We start from the raw sequence: 22,695 nt of genomic DNA, 5'->3' as shown, positions 1-22,695 counted from the left end.
CTTCCTTCCTTAGTAGGAAGGTCGTCTGAGCTTGGAGGCATCATACACACACCACACCTTCATCCAAACTTTCATCAAACACCTTCTATGAATCATCCATTTCACTGCACCAATTCCCATTCCGCTGCATCTCTGTTTTTGAGCTTTTTCTTGCGTGCTTTATGCTAGGAGAGGATTCCATCAGTAACCGCCTGAAGAGTTCCTGTTTCTACTAAACGTCCTCCTTACTCCTTGCTCAAAATGACCGATCGGTGTAGGAGGGTGACATTCAGAACACATTCTAACGCTCAAGTTAGAATTTTTCTCTATAGGCCTTTTGTAATTCAATAGTGAGTAAAAGTGAGTTTACCTTGACATTAGACCCCATTTATAAAGTTTACAAGAATCTGGCCAATTAATTTAGCTCTTAATGATCATTAATGCAAACCTTAATTGCTTAACAGTAACCGTTGTGACATTAAGTGCGTCTTAACTCTGCTCAACGGTGGTCGGGACCAAACGGTCATAAGATGCTTTCTTGCACATCCACCGCTAAGCTTTTTTCATCCAATTTGTTACCGTCTCTGATCGATCAGCTATAAGCCCATGATAACAAAAAATATTTTTTTTAATATATAATTTCATGAGTTAGGTGAAAGTGGTCAAACTAGTTCTGTGTAAAGGCACTTAGATGCAAACTACCACAATTTTAATTGCAAATGAAGGTTAACGCCCGTTAAAAATGGCTGTTATAGCTGCTATAATTCTCAAAAAATAAGTATAACAAAATATAACGTTGTTCATAAGTATATTCAAAGAACTTGTCAGAAAAACAAGAACTTAAAATCTAATTAACAAATACAATGAGTTTTTCATTTGGTATGATAAGGACTTCTTTATTTAAATTTATTTTTCTTTCATAGTAAAAAGTTAGTATAAATAATGTATTTGGCCTGTAGTACAATCAACACAGAGGTAGTTAACGTTATAGAATATTAAAATATTATAATAAAGTTTCTATTTTTTTAATATTACTTTTGAATCAATGCAATAAAATGTATGCTATATTTAAATTCGTAATACAACTTAGAGCTTGAGATCTTCAGTTGTTAGATAAACTTTAAATTGGAAATATAACTAAGCAGTGTCTTTTAAAAGAAACATCATGCATCGAATAAATCGATTTATTAGCCATTACAAATATCAAGTAGAATATTCGTCAGTATAACTTGTCGATCCACTATAATCAATTGAAGAGGTTTCGTAGGATTTAGTTTTGTGATCATTTATCTGATAGAGAGAAGGTTTTGGAGGCATTTCAATATTCTCAAGTTCTCCTTCCAACATCTCCACTACTTTGTTCATGGGAGGACGATCACTTGGCTTCAGTTGTATACACCATAATGCAATTAAAAACATTTTCTTTATCTCATCATTGTATTCTTGCTTGGTAACAATTTCTCCTTCAATCTCATTTTCCCCACTCAATTGATGGTATATCCAAAGAGGAAAAAAAAACTCACTTGAATCATTTGCATGTGGATTAAAATTTCTTTTTTTATTTGCCATTTCCATCAAAAGCATTCCAAAACTATAAACATCTGCCTTGTATGATACTCCTCCAAAATTATGATAAAATAGCTCGGGCGCCATGTATCCAAGTGTTCCCCTGACATCAGTCATAGTGATAATACTTTTGTCTGTAGGATAAAGTCTTGCCAAGCCAAAGTCTGAAACCTTTGGGACAAAGTTTTCGTCCAAAAGGATGTTATGTGGCTTGATATCAAAATGTAAAATTTGCATGTCACAACCTTCATGCAAATAAGCAATACCACGAGCCACTCCAAGAGAAATCTCATATATTTGTCTATGAGTTAAAGAGATAATATCTTTCTTGGAAAAAATATATTTATCAAGAGAACCATTAGGCATGAATTCATAAACAAGAGCATGATTTGATGATTCCACACAAAATCCAATAAGTCGCACCACATTTGTATGATGTATTCTTCCAATAGTTCCAACTTCACTAATGAAATCTTGCCCATTAGACTTTGATTTACTCAACATCTTTATCGCAACAAATGACCCACTACGCAGCTTTCCTTTGTATACCAAGCCAAATCCTCCTTGACCTAGCTTTTCCTTAAAACCCCTCGTCATGTGCTTTATTTCTTTATAAGAGTATCTTATTGGCGCGAGGGTATTTTCTTGTAGAAAAGCTTCAATATTTTCATACTTTGATTTATGTCTTCTTCCCCATTTATATATCAACAACACAACAAAAGCTACCACACCAAATAGAAATCGTATTATAAAGTACGGTAAGATATACCTTCCGACACCTTTTCCTATTTCAGCTGCTATTTCATCATCATATCCTGTAGCTTTATTCAAGCCAAAATTTCGCACCAATCCTGCATGGTTCAAAAATTTATTATGGTTGTGTTGGAAACTATTTCTTATTTATATCATCATGTTCAATGCTTACAATTAATAACAACTATTCACAACAATGTTAAAATTATATATCAATTAAACTGTCCAATATGGGGACAAGGACTCACTTATGAGAAAATGATTAGACATACATGTGTAGTGTTGGAAGTCCTACTCTATGAATGAGATAAGCAATATCCAAAGACAAAGATTCACAAAAATCATTGACTTAAATTTTTAGGTTGAAGGTAGTGTTGTGATATATTATATGACTAACTCAACTCATTGATAGACTAAATCTCCCCATCAAAGCCCTTCATAATTTCATTTTTAATCTCTTTCTTGTAAGCTTGTACGAAAATTTTATCCTTTCTTATTCCTTTGACTTTGGGGACCTAACTTTGATGTCATAAAATGGTTGGATTCTTCATTGAGATAAGCAGTTTAAACGTCAATTTTGTTTTCGAACAAGATATCGTCATTGTTTTTAGGGATCTCAATCACAGGAACATATGAACATCTCCATTTGATTATTTTTGTTCATCCTTGTCTATGTTATTTAGGTGCTTAAGTTTTAAATTTTGAATATTTAATTAAATTTCAATTGTTTAATTTTAATTATTGAATGTTTAAAATTAAAATTTAAAATATAGGAATAGTAAAAATTATAACTAAGTAATTAATATTTTAGTTTGTAGAAGTGAATTAAGAACTAAGTCATTAATTTATTTTAAATCTTAGAGATTAAATTACAGGTAATTTGTACACTCTAAATTTTAAAAAATGTATTGGAAGAAACATAGTTTAGATGCTTATTTTTCAAGTATGACAAACTATAGATCGAGAAGCAGAAAGAGCAGACCATGTAGATTTGTGACCCAGTTGCGTCAGTTAACTACGGGAAGTTGACACAGATACTCATTGAGGTAAGTTGTCACGCTCAAATGCTGCTAAGTTTAGTGGCTATTTGGCACTTATTACTTGATGACATGTTTCTATTGCCATTCCTACTTGGGATAAGGTTGAAGAGAAAAAGAAGAATCTCATGTGGAAGGATATTAAGTATGTGAACATCATATTAGTTAATTTCATTATTAATCTACATTTATAGGAAATTGATTAAAGTTTGTTTCTACAACAAAATTTTGATATTTCGAACATGAAGGTGGTAAAAAAGATGATCTTATCTGCCATTGCCACCTAATTGAGCGACTTCAAGAATTTCTTAACACAGGAATATGCATTTAGAAAACATAAAGATCAATAGTCCTTGTGTCAAGTACTAGATCCTTCAGGAGGATTTGATGCAATTTCATGTTAGTTGGTTTGATGATTCTTGGCAGGTTAGTTTTTTTCAATTGTTATAATGAAACAAAAGTATAGGTACACTTCTTGTTGTCTCATTTTTTATTTTTTGTTGCAGAAAAAGAGATTGGCCGCCCAAAAACGACAAAAACTAAATGATGCACTCCACCTACTATCACGAGGGTGTGTGTATACATTGTTTCAAGAAGGCTCAAGCAGAGACAACAAGGCTAGAGTCTACTGACCTCGTATATCCTTTTCCCTACTATGAGATGTGGAAGGTTGCTTGTACCAGGTCAGGCAAATGACTTCTCAGTTTGCACACAAGGCTCATTTACTCCTCGTGTCAAGATGACATTTTGACGATGGTCAAAGTAAGACCAAAGAACCCAAGACGTTTGTGCAATACTGGTGGGCCATAGGACTCTGAGATTACTTTAGCCCACCACCATTAACAACTGTCAAATCTTGCACTCAGGATGTCTTGCATAAAATTGAGATGTAGTTTGAAAAAAAAAACATACTTAATCAAATTTGGCAATCCTTGAAGCAAAAAGATTGATGAGAATTTATAGTCCCTTGCTCATTCTTAGCAGAAACTCAAGGAACAACTTATTTTCTAAGGTTGTTTGAGTGAGTACCAAAGGGTCACGTGTTGTTGTAAATCTTTTAGTAGATCATACTTACACTAGTGTAACAAATTAGTGTGAGTTATATGTTGAAGATATCCCCCTATGTGTAGTCGCAATTGGACAACAAATAGAGGAAGGGTTAACCATCCATAATGTCCCTCTGCAGTCTGAATAGCCACATGTTGTGATTGATGAAGTTCAACATGTTGTTGCTTGAGTGTCCATACACAATACAGAGGTTCCATTGGTTGGGGAGGCTTTAACATGAGCACAAGAATTACATTGTTTTTTTCGTTTTTATTATTATAATTTATATCAATGTTGACCTAAACATTTTTCCTTTGTTTAGGATTTTTCCCGTCATGATAAGTAGGTTCTGGGACATGTTGATGATTATGATGACATGGTAGAATGATTCCATACCAAATCTTTTGACCATATACCCAATTTGAGAAGGAAGCTTATGTATTATGTAGCTGCTATGAGACTTTAGATATTTCAAGTTAATATTATTGATTTCCCATTATACATTTTCTTACCTGATGTCTTGGAGGTTATGTTAATTACTACTACATATTAATGTAACTTAACTCTTTCAGGTCTTCAATAATTAATCTTCATTACCGTAGCATGATGTAAGTATCTAAAAAATACCTAGGAATACAACTAGTTTTTATAAATGACACTAGACTATTTTATTATTAAAAAGCTTGAGCTATAAATAGAAAATTAGTTAATGACCATTCATTTTATAAAAAATTACATCTCTCTAGAAAAAAGTCTTTTTTTCCTACTTTACACTTTCTAAATTTCTAACCAATCTATCAGTTTGTTTGAAGATCCTTTACCCTTTTCTCGAGTCATTTTGAGAATTTGTTTGCCCGAGGATTGTTACACTAATGCATGTGTCAAAAAGGGACTTCAGATGAATCTCTATTTAGTTAGGTTGTTAAGATGTGTCCAAATTATTGATCGGACTTTTCTTTTGTGATAGAGTTTATATAGTCTTTTGAGATAGTAGCCTAAATACAAGTAAGTGAACCTTGCTACTCAATTGTTTTGATTAATTGTGATTGGTTCAAAAGATGAAGTGAAATACATTTATGATGGGTGGTGATGTTGTTTGAATTGAGATGTGATACTGGTGGTTGTGAATTGAATGATATTATGTGATTAAGGAACAAATTAAGGTTAACTGTATTAGTTTGGACAATGGCTTATGGTGATCTATTTTTTAGTTGATTTGTGCCTTTTTATGGATTGTATGTAAAAGATATAAAAAAATGCATGTTGAAGGCAACTAAGAAAATTGGTGTATTTGTTAGGGTTTTGAATTTATACAAACTCCTAGTTAGTCATTATGTGATAATGGTCTAAAAACCGTTATTTTCATGCTTGAATTTGATATCAAACGCACCCTTTATGGCTTAGAATGAGCTTGAAATCAAGTAAAACACTTAGTTGAGTCATGTGAGAGTTAAAAGTTGGTTTTAGAGATATTATGCTTGTTTTTACATTGTTTTGCTGGGTTTTAAGGTAAATTGAAGATGGAAGTGAATCAAGGTGGACTTAGACTCGTGAAATATGAAGAAAAAGGATGAAAAGAAGAGTCAAAGGGACCGTTGAGCGTCACAATTGACCGTTGAGCGGTTTATGTAAGCGCCTGGGCGGTTGTCTGTTTTTATTAGCTCAGATTCTGTAATCTTTCTGTTATCTTTTTGGCTTATATATAACCCCACTGCGAATTAAAAAGTAATCTTTTGGCAGAGAGAAACGTCCAGAGCTGTTCCACACACCTTGGAAGAGGTTCCTTGGATGCTTAGGCTCCAATCTACCAAGTTTAGGGTTATTTCTTCCATTCTTTCATTACTTTTCATCTAGATTCACCATGATTATGGTGAACTAAACCCTAGGTGTTTGGGGAACAATTTAACATTTTGAAACTCTCTTATATTGAAATTCTTATCTCTTTTTTATATGCTTGCATATGCTTAACTTTAGCAATTGTTAGGTTTCTTACCTTTGCTTAATACTTTTATCGTTTAACTCATTCGGTAAATGTGGTTTGTCTTTATTGATACGGGAACGTACAGTAATGTCATGAACTGGGGGGAATTCCTTGATTATGCTAATACCGCCTAGGGATAAGGGTAGGACGATCAATTGTATTTTGCTTCCGTTTATCATGCATTATTAATTACTAGGGGAGGCTAGGGATAGCAAGCCGGCAATTAGTAATAGGCTCTTTTCACCAAGGGATTGGGTTAAGGGTAGACCAAGAAAGTTTGCATGACAATATGATAAAGAAGCGAATTAGATAAGAAAAGTAGATATAAGCGGGTGGATAAGATGAAATTGTAAACCCCAACAACACCATTCATTCATAGTTTCTTTTAGCCAATTGATTCACTGCATCTTGCATGTTTCCTTTTGTCTTGCATACAAAACCTAAAATTTAATTCTTTTCTCAAGTCTTATACGATTTGTTTATACGAAAGTTAAGGCCTAAGAGTCCTTTGGGAGAAAGATATTGAGTTTACCAATTATATTACTTGATAACGATCTGGTACACTTACCAGGGAATTAACATTAGGCAAAAGTGAAAAATTAAATTTCCATTTACCTCAAGTCGTTCCACTCATTGGGTGAGCCTAGATAAATTAGTTCACAAGGATTTAGTTGTTCAGCAAATATACATTTACAAAAATCAAGAGAGTTTAGGGTGGTTAGGTCGTCAAGCCTTTGGTTTCATTGAGCGAACTAGTTAGGTTTTTTATCCAAGGCTTGGTCATTGGGTGGGTTGGTTCCTTATCGAGCAAAAATAAATCTGTGATATCCAAAGAAGCTCATAAGGAATTGGTTATTGGTGACTCATGGCTCATTGGACGAGTGTACCTCTAGGGTAGCTTGTTGAGTAAGTGAGACTGTGTGTTAGGCAAGCTTGAGTTTTTGGAAAACTCCCAATTGGTCTGGCTAGGTGAGAGGGGGAGAAAGTTTTGAAAAAAAATAAGTGGACTTGAAATTTTAAAAGTGGAGAAGTGTGATAGGCTAAGTAGAGCTAGGATAAGATGTCATACTCTTCTTTGGTTTAATGTGTTTGTGCACGCACATATGTATGTTGGTGAGAGGCTGAGTAGAGTCACAATAGTAACCATAATTTGATGATATTGATGAATTGGTTGTGTATGTGATGTATGTGTAATGTCTCTAAGAAGGAAATCTTATGTTGTGAGGTTTTAGGAGATGTATTTGAAAATATAAGAGAAGTTTTTCGAATTACAGAATGTGACAAAAAGGGAGAAGATGAAAGTTGGTGTAACAGAACACTAACTACCTTCAGAACTCCTCCCCTGGTTCCCTCCTCTTCTCCCAAGGACGCGACCCACGTCTCGGCTCGGAATTCCTCCATCGTCGTTTCCATGGCATCGAACTTTCCTTCTGATAACGGTTCAAAACCCATTATTTTTATACTTAATTTTGATATCAAATGCACCCTTTTGACTTAGAAACTTGCTTAGACTCATGATTTTGCTTTAGTTTTGTGAATAAGAGAGTTGAGGATATACTTGATGATTTTATTACTAAATTCCCTTAATTTTGTAGGTTTTTTGAATGATTTGAAAAAAGGGTTGAAGTATCAAGGAGTTGCAGTGCAGAAAAGTCAACCAAAAACCAAAAAAGTCAACCAGAATGCAGAAAAGTCAATCAGACAACCAGTAAAGTCAACTAGTCAACCAGAATGCTGAAAAAGTCAACTAGAGCGAGTTTTGGGTCAGATTATGCGATTTTTATGATCTATTTTGGGCTGGACCCGTTTTCTGTTATTTTTATGTCCTATTTAAAGACTCATACACCCTAGAGAATGTATCTTTTGATGGCTTAAACACAGAAACACGTTCTTCTCCCCTTTGGGGGCCAGATTTGGGGATTTGACAACTCTCCTTTTCTCTTTCTAAGGTTTCTATCTCTTCCATTCCATTGTACTCCTAGTTTCTTCATGACGATGGAGAACTAATCTAATTTGTTGCTGGGGAATGATGTAACCTCTAAACTCTCTTGTATTTGAATTGATTCTTGATTCATTAATTGTCAGAGATATTCTTCTTTTATGTATGGCATAAATCCTATGATTTGTAAGTATCATGAGGAGATATCGCACTCTTAGGGTTGGTGGATTTGGGGAAGGTGACAATTCTCCTCTTCTCTCCCTAAGATTGGTATCATGAGATATCTACAATTCATGATCTGGGGAATTCACTCGGAAGCAATATTACCTAGACATAGGGATAGGAGGACCGATTGCCTTTAAGCTTCTGTGTGAATGTAATGCATGAACAATTGCTAGGGAGACAAGACATTGCAAACTAGTAATTAGGAGCAGGCTCTTTTTACCAAGACATTAGGATTAGGGTAAATTAGAAAGTGGCAATAACATTAATGAAGAAGATGAATTCGTTTATGCATGAGAGTGATTAGATGAAATCTAAACCCTAACAACATATTCATCATATTATCAACATCATTCATTGACTTTTGTGTTTAGCCTCAATTGATCAAATTGCATTCATGTTTATTTTTCCGCACTTTTCATTTAAAAACCCCAAAATATTGTTCTTATAGTCTTGATTGGTTAAGCAAAAGCACAATTGTTTAGTGTCGTGAGTCTCTTGGGAAAACGATACTTGGTCTTATCACTTATTATTACTTGATACGATTCGGTACACTTGCTGAAGTCTTAACAAGTTTTTGGCGTCGTTGTTGGGGACTCATTGGTTTAACTATTCTAGTAGTGTGATTCTTGATTGAATTTGACTTGCTTTTTGTTTTCATTTTGTTTTTCTTGTTTATTTTTTATAAAAGTGCTTTTTAGGGTTTTGTTTCTTGTGTATGCAGGATATAATTTGTACTAGAAGCAAGAAAAGTACAAAACCTCTTCTTGAAGGATTGAGTGCAACTCGAAGGAGAGGGAAAGTTCGAAGATCATCTAGAGAATTATTCCCCTCTCCGAAGAGACTTTTGCAACCCTCAACAGAAGCATCTAACCAGAGCACAGAAAAGATGGCTGTGGAGGAAGCTCCTAGACGCACCCTAGCAAATGCATCCAATGTGGTTGGCCCTCAACACTTTAAGAGCATTGCAATGTTGAGGGACAATGCACTGAACATGGTGATGAATCTGGCGTTGATACACTTGGTGTAAAGCAACCAGTTTAATGGATTGTCACATGAAAGTCCATATGATCATCTCACCACATTCAACGAAATCTGCAAGACGGTGAAGATCAACGGAGTTCCAGATGAAACGATCAAACTTAGCTTGTTTCCTTTCTCATTGGGAGGCAATACTAAATTGTGGCTGAACTCTTTTCCAGAAGGAAGCTTTACAACCTGGGAGGCTGTGGTGGCAAAATTTCTGAACATGTATTTTCCACAGTCTAAAATCAACAAAGGAAAGATGGAGATATCTTCTTTTAGGCAGGGCATGGAGGAAACCCTAGGTCAGGCGTGGGACATATATAAAAGTTTACTGAGGAAGACGCCTGTGCATGGTTTTGATGACACAATTGTAGTTCTCACATTCCTTGGAGGTCTTGGCACACAGTCTAAGCTTATGTTAGATGCCTCAGCGGGAGGTAAAATCAAGAGAAAGACTGTTGAAGAAGACTATGAGTTGATAGAAAGCATGGCAGCTAACGAAATTGGAGAACTTGGCTAGGACTATTGCTCAACTGCCTAACGAGTTAAAGAATGTTTCGTAGGTACAACAACAACTTTGTGATCGTTGTGGTGGTGACCACATCAATGGTCAATGTGCTTTTCCCGAGGAGGGCCAAGAAGAAGAAGCAAATTACATGGCCAACCAGTTTCAATACCGCCAGGGTAATTTCAATCAAGGTAATTACAACCAAGGTTGGAAGAATCACCCAAGCATTGGGCAAAGTCAAAATAATCAAACTGGACAAACTGGAGGCCAATTTAACAGACCACAACAACCACCACTATGGCAACAGGTTTCACTTTTGACTGAAAAAGTGAACAATTTTGATGAGAAGTTCGAAAAAATTTTGAAGGTGTATGAGTCCAATTGAAAGAGCAGTGATGCTAACTTCAGGAATTTGGAGACGCAAATTGGCCAATTATCCAAAAGAGTGGAGGTCAAAGAGAAAATACAAATTGGGGCTAATATTGAAGTTAACCCTAGAGAATATTGTAAGGTTATTGTGAGCATGGTTGAGGAAAGAGTGGAAAAAGAAATTGTTGAGCTAGAAAGAAGAGAGGAAAAAGACGAAATATGAGAGGGAGAGATTAGAGAAGAAAAAGAGAAGAGGGAAGAGAAAAAAATAGAAAAAGAAGAGAAAATTGAAAAAGATGAGAGTGATCTTCCTTACCCAAGAAGAAAAGAGAGTAAGTGTGAGTGCTTTAGAGAAATCTTCAATCAAATGAAGATTAATATTTCATTGACTGAAGCACTTCAACAATTTCCTGTTTATGCTAGGCGTATAAAGCAATATCTGGGTGAAAAGATGGATGTTGAAGATAAAGCTATTGAGGAACGGGAAATTTGTAGTGGCCCTTTGAAGAGAAAACACCCTCCAAAAATGAAAGATCCAGGAAGTTTTACAATCCCTTGCGCCATTGGGAGTGCGAAGATAGGGAAAGCTTTACTTGATTTAGGATCAAGTATTAATTTGATGCCCCTATCCATGTTGAAGAAAATTGGTGGTTTGATATTGAAGCCAACAAAAATTTCATTGATCATGGCGGATGGATCATCAAAGAAACCCTATGGTGTAGTGGAGGATGTGGTGATTCGAATTGAAAGTCTTGAATTCTTGGTTGATTTTGTGGTGATAGAGATGAAGAAGGATGATAAGATCTCGGTTATTCTTGGAAGGCCATTCATGAAGATGGCCAAAGTGGTCATAAATGTCTATGATGAGATGATTATGCTTGAAGACCAAGAAGAAAATGTGATCTATAATGTCTTCAAAGAGAAGCATATGCGAGTAAAAAAGAAGACTAAGCACAAAGCTTCAAAGAAGGATAAATTAGTGGCTAGACCTAAATCTGCTAAAGTGGTCAACAAAGGTAAAAATTGTGTTTTGATGTAAGTAAAGGAAAAGGAGAAGGTTGACAAAGGAGGGACAATCCACTTTGACCTAAAAGATGCACCATTCAAGCTTGGAACTCCGTTAAGATACAAGAAGAAGCTATGGGTGGTGAAAGGCTATAAAGAGAATAGAGTGATAGAGATTGAAGCTCCATATTCTAGGAGAGTCAAGAAGGTGGACCGGAAGCAATTGATGAGTTGGTGTGATAAAGGCAAAGAAGACACCAACATGAAAGCTGAAACGTGAGCTTTACTAGGTCAAGCTAGTGACATTAAAAGAGCGCTTGCTGGGAGGCACCCCAGTGAATTATGAACATTATTTTCTTTTGTTAATTTTGGTTTTGTAATTTTTGGATATTGTTAAACAATTTTTATTGGGTAGCATTCACTGAGGGATGCTAAGTTGATGATGTATTAACTGAAGGATACAAGAAGGTACAACTACTGATGGGTGATGGTAAGATTTGCACTTTTTGATAAGGCTAGAAAGGTTTGGGTCAAGCTCGTGACGTTAAACAAGCACTACCTGGGAGGCAACCTAGTTGATTGATTTGTTGCATGTTTTAATTCTTTTTAATTGCATGTAGGGATTAATTGTTGCATATGTGAGTTAAGTGATTGAGAATTGCATAAAATTTAATTTTGGAAGTTGAAATTAAGGGTTACAAGGATAAAAAATGTTTTGAAACAAAGAGAAAAAGGGAAGAGCAACTCGTGCTCACCATCAGGCGGTAAACTCACTGCCGGGCGGTGGCGTCGCTGAGGGGTATACGTGTTTTAAGAATGGGCTTTGTTTCTTTGGCCCATTATTTGGTTTTTCTACTCCTTAGGGCTCGTCCAAATGCTCTGTACCAGACCCTTAACCTCTATTTCACTTTCAAATACTCTTCCAAAGCTTTCGCAACACTTCTCCTACCATTCCTTCTCTTGAAAACCCAATTTCTATCACTTTTGAACATCCAAGATTGGGTTTTCTTGAGAGCATTGCATTATTAGGGCTTAATTCATCATCAAAATTCAAGTATCTTGCACACATTTGAGGAGTCTCCACCCAAGTAAGTCATACATTTTGCTTTTAGGGTTTTGAAGGTATGAACTTGATAGAAAAGTTTGTAGAAGCATGAGATTTTAGGGCTTTTGATTTCTATGCATGATTTGATGAAATTGGAACTATTTGCACCAATTAAATTGTATGATAGATGTTTAGAACTATGAAAATTGCATTTGGGTGGAGAATAGAAGCATGTAGGGAAGTTATTGAAAAATTGTCGCCGCTAGGTGATGGCCTGGCAGAATGTTTTTATTTGGCTTTGTATGGTGCAGGTGGCGTGAGGGTTCTGATTCAGCCCTCAGCGCTAATCAGTGATGTTATTGGATGTTTTTGATGTTTGCTAACACTTAACATGTTAGGCTTTGGCATTGTGAATGGTGTTTGATGCAGGAATGGCTTCTTCATCAGGGAAGAGAGTTAAGATTGTAAGGAACAAGAGGAAAGAACCATTTAGGTTTTATTCTGACAGATTTCTTCATAAGAGGCATGAGCAGCATTATAAAATTTTCCAGGAGAAGCGATTATTGATGGAGAGGAAAGCAAGTTGGATCCCAGACTGGGCACCTCAGTTTGGACAGGAGCTTGAGGGAAGAAACTGGGAGAAATTGGCTATTTACCCTACTCCTACCAATATAGCAGTGGTAAAGGAATTCTACACAAATGCCATACCACTAGAGAACTCTCACTTCATGGAGTACATGAGCTATGTGCGTGGCAAAGTTATCATGTATGATCCTGAGACTATAAACAGGTTCCTGAATGTAAAATGGGAAGGAGAGCAGTGCCAATATGAGTTGAATATCAAAAAAGGCACTAACTTTGATGACATAAAGAGAACACTTTGTGTGCATGGAGGGAATTTTTTATAGAAACCCAAGTGGAGCTACAATTCACATAAAGCGGTTTAATTTGACACCCTTGGCACAGTACTAGATGGCATTTACGCATGCCAATGTGACCCCATGCTCGCATATTTCTGACATTAATGTCAATAGAGTTATGTTTATCTACTATGTGCTGAGAGGTATGAACATCAACATTGGCAAGGTAATAGTCGATGAGATTAAAAGTTGTGCAGTGACCACGAGTAACAAAGCACCATTGGCGTATCCATCCTTGATCACACAGTTATGTCATGCAGCTGGGGTGGATACACCTACTCCACCTTTTGAGCACCCCAGGAAGACCATTGATGAGGCCTATTATAGACAGTTGTGTGGAGGAGCAGAGGCGGCTCAGGCAGTACCACAAAGGTGTGCTAGGAGGAGAGCTCCACCATCACACACCCAAGGAGATGTACCAGCTCATGATGCTGAGCCATTTCAGATGAGAGACATGTATATGTATCTGATGGAGTCTAGACTGGAGGCACTTCGCAGCGATGATAACGGTTGAAAAACCGTTATTTTCATATGCTAATTTGGACTAAATTACGCCCTTTATTGCTTAGAATGAGCTTGAAATCAAACAAAACTCAATAAATGAGTCAGTCGAGAGTCAAAAGCTGCTTTTAGCGATTTTATGCTTGTTTTGCAGTAAAATTGACAGAAGTGAAGATTGGGAATAAAGATGAAGGTCATAGACTCAAGAAAAGCGAGAAAATCAAAGAAAAGAAGAGTCTAGGCACCGCCCGGCGGTAGACCCCTGGCGTTGGGCGGTCAAACGGGAGGAGAAGACACCAGTATTGGGCGCCGGGCAGCGAACCCCTGCCGCCGGGCGGTTTTGCGGCACGAGGGAAACCGCCAGACGGTAGACCCCTACCGGTAGGCGGTGGTGCGATTCAAGGTCCACCGTCGGGCGGCAAAGTGTGACGCTGGGCGGTGGTCAGCTGGGCTTGGGCCTATTTTTCTGTTGCGCTTCTCACCTATAAATAGCTTTGTTACGAATTTCAATTCATTCTTTTGACAGAGGAGGGTGGCCAGACCTACTTTGCACTCTTTGGAGAGGATCTCTTGGATGCTTAGGCTCCTTTTTGTCTTTTCTAGGGTTTGCTTTTCATATCTTCCATTATTTTCATCTTGGTTCACCATGACTATGGCGAACTAAACCCTTTTTGTTGTTGGGGGAACAATGTAATCTTTTGATACTCTCTTTTATTGAAACTCTTGTTTGAATTATATGTTTTTCATATGTGTTTATTATCAATTGTTGGATTCTCATACTGTGCTTAATGCCTTTATCGTTTAACTCATTCGGTAATTGATTTTTGACTTTATTGATACGGGGACGTACAGTAATGACACAAACTGGTGAGATTTTCCTTCGTTAAGCAATACCACCTAGGGATAGGGGAGTAGGACGACCAATTGTATTTGCTTTTGTTTGTAATGCGTTGCTAGTTGCTAGGGGAGGCTAGGGATAGCAAGCCGGTAATTAGTAATAGGCCCTTTTCGCCGAGGGATCGGGTTAAGGGGAGGCCAAGAAAGTTTGCATGCAATTAGATAATAACGCCGTTTAAACAAGAGGAGTAAATAAAAGAGAGAGGATTAGATGAAATTGTAAACCCCCAAAAACTTCATTCATCCATTGCCTAAATCTCGTCAATTGAATCACACATTGCATATTTATTTTCTGTCATTGCATCCACCACAATTAATGAATTTTTCTCCGCAAGTCTTACGATTTTGATTCACGTGAACGATAAGGCCTTTCGAGTCTCATGGGAAGAACGATAATGGGATTTACCCTTTTTATTACTTGATACGATTTGGTACACTTGTCAATCCGCTAACAAGGGGGCAGATGGCTACTGCATAGATGATTGTTGGGTTATATGATTCACCTCCTGCTCATAGGTGGACGATGGATGAGTTCAATAACTTGGCCAAAGCAGGCACAGGGTAGTAGATCTAGAGCAGCTAAAGCTCTAGTCATGGATGAGGACGATGATGATGATGATGATTTTGAGGATGCTGAGGCTGGAGAGGAGGACTCCGATGACAGCATGGGATGAGGAGTTTACATAGCATCTACTGATGGATGCTATTGGTGGTAGAACAGGATTTTCTTATATTTTGTAATTTGAATTCTTAGCATAGGTTTGCTTCTGTTAAGTAGTGTAGGTTAATGTACTTGCTCTGAAACTTTTCTGCTATGATGGTTTGACTGTTTGATGGCATGCAATGAGTTGCTTGATGATGCTTATTACTGAATGATGATTGAGGTTGCCATATGCTGATATACAGATGGAGTGTTCACTAGCTATGTGAACAGATGCATGATGACTTTGTGATTGTGATTATGATGCTAAGCAGGGTATTTTTCTAAGATGGTTGGAATAGTTATTGATCCTATGAGTGAGGTTTTGAGCTCCAGAGTTTTATTGATATATTTGTTATCTACTTCAAAGCATGAATGATATTGCCTGAGTTTCTGTGATTGATTAAGTTGCATGTATGTGTCATATGATCAAGGTCGTTCTTGAATAAGCCTTTCCTAGCCAAATGAAATTTTCGTCCCACATGAAAAAGAACATCTTATGTTCTACCCTTTTTGAACCTAAGCCTTAAACAGGATGTGAAAACCCTTGCTTTAAAATCTTTGCCTTGAGTTAGGATGAGAATTATTTTGTGGTATTGTTAAAGGTTCAAGTTTGGGGTTGTTGGGAAAGTTGAAAAGGAAAAGCTAGGCATTGAACTAATGCGTTGAATGAAAATGCATGAAAGAAAAAAGAAAGATAGAAAAAATAAGCATGAAAAGAAAAGCTCAATGTGAAGAAAAGGGAAAGTTGGGAATGAGTTTGATTGGTAAGAAAAAAAGAGTTTGTGCTTGAACTATGATTGTTTAAAAGACTCTCTTGACTCAAGGATTTTGTGATCTAGAAAAACCAATTTTTCTTGTTAGCCCAACCACATTATAAGCCTTGAAAAGTCCTTGTGATGACATGTGTATGTGATGATGTTTGATTGTGGCAAATAAATGGAAATTTTGTTCTATGTGACATGTGGATAGTAGAGGGAAGGAGTGACCTTTGGAAACACTTGAGTGATTTAGTGAAACACCTTTTCTGGTGAGGAATAATTCCATGAATCTGTGATTATATTTATGCTTAGCTAATTGGTCATTCTTGAGAATAGCATCTGTTGAGTCTTATATGATTTTGAAAACACTATGATGGATTGATATGAAGCATATGTGCATCTTGAGTATATTCTATTGATGAGCTGATTTGAGTGATGAATTGTCTTGAGATTAATTTGAAAAATATTGAACCATTGTGATGATTTGTGGAAGATTAAGTTGCATTTTGTTTGCTTGAGGACAAGTAAAGTTCTAAGTTTGAGGTTGTGATAACGGTTTAAAAACCGTTATTTTCATACTTAAAATTGATATTAAAACACACCCTTTATGACTTAGAATTAGCTTGAAATCGTGCAATTTGTTTAAGTTAAAGAATAAGAGAGTCAAAGTGCGTTTTCGTGGTCTTATGCTTGGTTTTCCCTTGTTTTGGCAGGATTTATCAGGAGTTTGATGAAGGAAGTGAAGGAAGAGAAGTACTGGATGCAAAAGGTGGAAAATTGAAGAATAGAAGAATCGCAGCCACTGTCGGGCGGTGAAACCACTATCGGGCGGTGTGACCTTCAATGCATTCTCTGTTACGCGCTTAAGGGGCACCGCCAAGGGGCGAGATAAGAATCGCACATACCGCCAGGCGGTGCACTCTTCAGTGAAATCTCTGGAGGACACCCAAGCGGCAGCGCTGAGGGGTGATACCAAGTGTCGTACCTACTGTTGAGCAGTGTACATTGGGCCTGAGCCAAAATTTTGTTATTTTTTTGTGCTATATATAGACCCAGATGAACCAAAAGGGGTATCTTTTGGCATAAAGGACGTAGAAATACATTTTATACACCTTGGAGGCGGATTTTGGATGCGACAGCTCCGATCTATCAATTCTAGGGTTATCTTTTTCATATATTCCATTCAATTCATCTAGTTTCACCATGATTATGGTGAACTAAATTCCTTTGTTATTAGGGAACGATGTAATCCTATTTGAAACTCTCTTGTATTGAAATTCTTACTTTATTGATATGTTTTATTTATCAATAGTTTGAGTTTTTCCTCCATTATATTTGCATGCTTTGTTTAAGACATTATTCAATAGCATAATCTTTGATTCTTTCTATATGGACACATATAGTTAGGTCTAGACATGAGGGAATTCTCTTGATAGCAATATTACCTAGACATAAGAATAAGAGGATTAATTGCCTAAAGCTTCTGTGCGAATGTAATGCATGAATAATTGCTAGGGAGACTAGACATAGTAAACTAGTAATTAGGAATAGACTTTATACATCAAGATATTGATAGTAGGGGATTTTAGAAAGTGGCATGAACATTGTTAAAGAAGTCGAATTCAGTAAGAAAAGTAGATATTAGAGAGTGGATTAGGATGAAACTGTAAACCCCAACAACACCATTCATCCATATTGTTCAACTGTCAATTGATCAATTCTCACATGCATGTTTATTTTCCGTTTTGCATTAAAAACTCAAATCATTATTACTCAAGTCTTATGATGTCAAAACATCATACGAACATTTAGGCCTAAGAGTCCTTTGGGAAATGATATTCGGACTTACCTTCTTATTATTACTTGATACGATTCGGTACACTTTCCGAAGTTACCGGAGTCTTAACACCTTCCAAGGCACTCCTCTTGTTCTCTATCTCGTCTCTCCTTTGATTACGACCCGGCAGGTCGAACCAATATTGTTAGACTTCTTTAATCAAGAAATAATAACATGTATGATTCACATAGAACATACCCAAACCAATGAATAGACTTCTCTTATTCAATAAATTCAAGAATACAAATGTATCGAAAACACCCAAGTAAGCTAGATCTCCCTCCACTGGACTAAGTTCCAGTAAACTCAACAAACAAAATACAAATTGAATAATTCCCGCCCTTTTCAACCAACTCTTTATTTATACTCTCCTATTCTTCTAACTAAATCCTAACTCCTAACTGAAGTCTCTACTTTCTGCCTTTATTCTTTCTCACATGAACTTTTAATCCTCTATCATGACACCCATAGCAGCCATACACACACTTTCAGTAATGCTCCCTTCCACACAAGTCCTTCTATAACCGTGATCTGGATACCACAATGTTGGAGCTGGAACGCTTAACACTCATGACCTCACTGCACTCAAGGCACTCACATTGGCTCACACTCACATATCGTACACAGAGGGAAAGAAATATGCAGAGAAAACAGGTACTGATTTTCTCATTCCACCTCTTCACATTACATAAATGCACCAGTATATAAACTGTCAAGATGACAGTTAATACGGTTATATGAAACAATAAACAAAGGCTAATTTTCTTTGATTAATTTTCAACATTTTAAATATCTTATTTAGATTAGTCCTGATAAAATGTATTAAATAATATAATAAATGTTTTCTTGTAAGCAATAATAATATAATAAATGTGATCATTATAGAAACGAAGGTACATGCTAGGAAGAAAAGAAAGTTACCTCTATAAAGACCAATGCAAAATAAAACTGCAAGAAAGTTTTGTGATGTCAACAAACTGAAAGGATAAAATCCAAACCAGTAGAATCTAAGGAACAAGGAGGTAAAGAACTAGATTATATATAAATGTATAAAGGAAAATAACCGAACAATAGAATAAACAAGGATAGAAACTTACTTATTGCGGAAATTATGTTTTCTGCATTACTACCTGAAAAACATGAGAATGAAATTCAGGGAACTGAAAGAAGATTTATGAGAATTTTGTAAGATCTTACATAAGCACGTTGCAGAATAATTTTACTTCAATCAGAATATATTTATTTATTTAAGACCTTCATATCTTATAACTTTGTAATAACACCCCTCGAACATGGATAGGCATGGGTGTTGATAAATACAATTTAGAGTTCACCATAACGTGGTCAGTTCATTCAATTTGTAATCTATTTTTTTTTTGTTTAAAAAATCATATAATCTATATTTAATTTAGTTGAATCATTTTTAAAAATTTAATTTCTCAATATATAGTTTGCTTCCATTTATGTATTTTATTTATTCCTAAAAATAATAAAGGATTAATTCAATGGTGAGGAAGCTACTCTCAACAAAATAAAGGATTAATTCCCAATACTTTTAAGAGGGAGGTCTCTTCTTCAATGATGTGAAAGTGAAACGGTACCAGCCCTCTCCAAATGTTGTGCATGTATATAAAACAAAAATACCTAACATAGTGCTAAAAATAAAAATAAAAATATTAAACATATTAAAATGCAAATATGTCTACTTTACCAAACAAAGAAAATACAAAAACTAAATTTGGTATTCTATTTTAATCATTTTCAGAATAAAAAATTCAATTTAATTATTCAAGTATATGAGAGAATATTATAATTTTCATTTAATTATATCATCGTAAAATGTGAAAGAAAGAAGCATGGATAACAATGTAAGACAGACTATCATCAAATAATTGGGGGTGGAAATTTCATCTCATTTAGTGCTACTTTGCCAACTTAGCCGACCATAAGGAGCACAGTTGGACCACTACCCTTTAAAAAATTCTATTAAAACTTTTTATAATGTAATTTTGTTAAGATTTTAAGCATCTAAAAAAAATTAGAATATATGTTTTCATTATTACTAGTTATTTTATAAACTTAAGTTTTCTATTATTAATAAAAAAACCTATATTTAAATGAAAGGTAGACTACATTTATTAATATACTTTTCTCTATTAATAAATTTGTTTATTTAAATGAATGCTATAAAATAAATATTTTGAATTTTATTATTATTATAAATTGGACAGATTGACTTATGGTAGGTCTTCATAAATGAGGTGAACCAGTATTCAATTAACAAGTTGTCTATGTCCAACTTGATAGGAAGACTAGTGGCACATCCACTAAATGAATTACTTAAATAGATGTCAATATTATATCAATGGGAACATAATCACATTCTATTCACATGTGTATCTTTTTTTTTTTTAAATAATAAAAAATAATTAAAAATTAGACATTATAGCAACTATTAAAATAAAAATAATTATTAAAATGTTCATTAAAATTATTGAAAATTAATATAGAAAAAGTAATTATGAAATAATTTTTTTATTAACTTTAAGGATAATTAAATTCATCGCAAATAGTTTAATATAAACAATAAAATTAATAAAACAGACTGGTGATAAAAAAAACGTAATAAGATAAATCTAAAACCCATTTCAAAATAATTATAGAGAAAAATCATTTTATTAATAGCTACAAATGATTATGAAAATTAATAAAAACAAATTTTTATCAATAAAACAAACTGAAATAATAATTTAACCAAATATAGACACAGAAATCAAGTGAAATGGTGTAATTACCGATGCTGCATTCGTATGTGACTGAGTTAGGTTCTTCATAGATATAACGGCAGTCTTGCTGGCCACAACGAACTTCATGTGTGGATTCATCAACACTGCAATCTATTCCCTTTCCGCATTGATTTGCACAGATAACAAACAACCAAGAGAGCTCAAATCCATGCGAAAGCATTTTGTAGATTTCACCGTACGAAACTGCTTCGTTGGACTTGTGCTGTCCCACACCAGCAAAAGTAGCCACCATCAGCTGGCACCCAACCTTGATGTCCTTCAAACCAAAACCGTTTTGCGAATCCCTAACAAAAGCATACACGTGTCCTCTCAGGTCGCAACCACTGGCTTCAACAGCAACATATCTAGGATCATCAGCGATTGAATAGCTGCAATTGAAATACGCTATCGACGGTTGAAAAAATGGGTCCAATTTCAGCGGATTCCTTCCAGGACCAATTAAATCGTTACTAAAATTGCCGGACTGCAAGAAATAGCGAGGCATGGAGGAGCAGGTACCGCCCTCCGCATCACTCACTCGGATTTTGTATCTCTTGTAATCGATTTCTTGGACTCTGTATTTACCAGAAAACAGGGTTAGAAGAGTAGCGTTGTTCTCACACTGCAATTGGTACCTCGTGTCGCCGCAGTGAGATGGGTCACCGCTGAGTCGAAAGGGGTAACTTATGTTGGGAATATTGCCGCAGGAGGAAGCAGGGCAGTTGGAGCTGAGCGCCGCGGCGCAAGTTTGTATAAGTAGAAGGATGACGACGATAGGTATTCTTACTCGTCTTTTCATCGTTGCTGTGTGCATTTGATATAAACTCTTTGCTACGCTCTCTTGAGACTATTGGTTTCAACTACTGGGAAGATAGAAGAAGATATTTTCAATTGTTTTGAGGTGTTATATTTTACTACCAGTTATAGTGGTACCGTATATTATCCATCCGATCCTACGGACCAACGGATGGAGACACTAAAATGTCTTTAACCAGTATTATACTTTGCAATACACGGGCTTTTTAAAGAATAAAATATATTTATTTTACAACTATAAATTTATAAAATTATAATTAAATTTTTATGTAGCTATCTTACAATATAAAATTGAATAATAATTTTCTTATAAAATGATTTTTATTAATGTTTTTATTTTTAGTTTTTGTAATATATTTTAAATTTAATTAAATATTTTAAAGTATAATTCATTTACCACTGATTTTTTTCATTTAGTACAAATAAAAGGAATTTTAATAAAAACTTTAACTTGAATATAACATAAATTAGCATTTAGTACTTGTGTAGGATGATCTTAGATGTTGAATATGAAAAACAAAATAAGTGATCTGTGTGAAAAAACTATATTATTTGTAGCAAATAAACAATTGAACATTTCAAAATAATTATATAGAAATTATTGAAAAATAAATTGTAAGCTCTTATTATTTGATTTAAATTTAATGTTAAGTGAGTACAACTGAAAATAGTGAATAAGTTGTAAAGTTTAATAAAGCTCTTGAACCTATTTCCTCCCATAAATATTAATTTAGATTTGAAAAAGTTGTAATTAAAAAAATATATGCATTATAAAGAAAACAATTCATATATACACTTTATTATTAAAATAATAAATATTGTAGTAGAACAGTTCTAGTTCTTTTTTTTAATTTTTTTCTCATAATTAGTTTTCATAAATCAACATTAACATGATTGAATTATATATGAAAAGTAAAAAAAATAAAAATTGATTCAAATTTTAATGTATAGTTTTATTACGGAAATAAAAAATTTCCTATAATTTCTCATAAATTTTATA

The 22,695-nt window shown here is 35.0% G+C and overlaps 1 protein-coding gene across 1 annotated transcript; it reads right to left on the bottom strand.

Annotated features, from left to right (window-relative positions):
- Positions 1-1,005: 1,005 nt before the first annotated feature.
- LOC106763070 (LEAF RUST 10 DISEASE-RESISTANCE LOCUS RECEPTOR-LIKE PROTEIN KINASE-like 2.2) lies at positions 1,006-21,725 on the bottom strand. Its single transcript, XM_014647238.2, has 4 exons — positions 20,889-21,725; positions 19,191-19,223; positions 19,015-19,041; positions 1,006-2,396 (listed from the first exon to the last, which is right to left on the bottom strand). Exons 1-4 carry the CDS (start codon positions 21,691-21,693, stop codon positions 1,183-1,185), a joined length of 2,079 nt encoding a protein of 692 aa, XP_014502724.1. The 5' UTR covers positions 21,694-21,725; the 3' UTR covers positions 1,006-1,182.
- Between the last annotated feature and the right edge of the window lie 970 nt (positions 21,726-22,695).

Source organism: Vigna radiata, chromosome 6 (assembly GCF_000741045.1).
Source record: "Vigna radiata var. radiata cultivar VC1973A chromosome 6, Vradiata_ver6, whole genome shotgun sequence".
NCBI lineage: Eukaryota > Viridiplantae > Streptophyta > Magnoliopsida > Fabales > Fabaceae > Vigna > Vigna radiata.
Note: the sequence above shows the minus strand (reverse complement) of the source record. Positions and strands in the feature narration are given on the sequence as shown.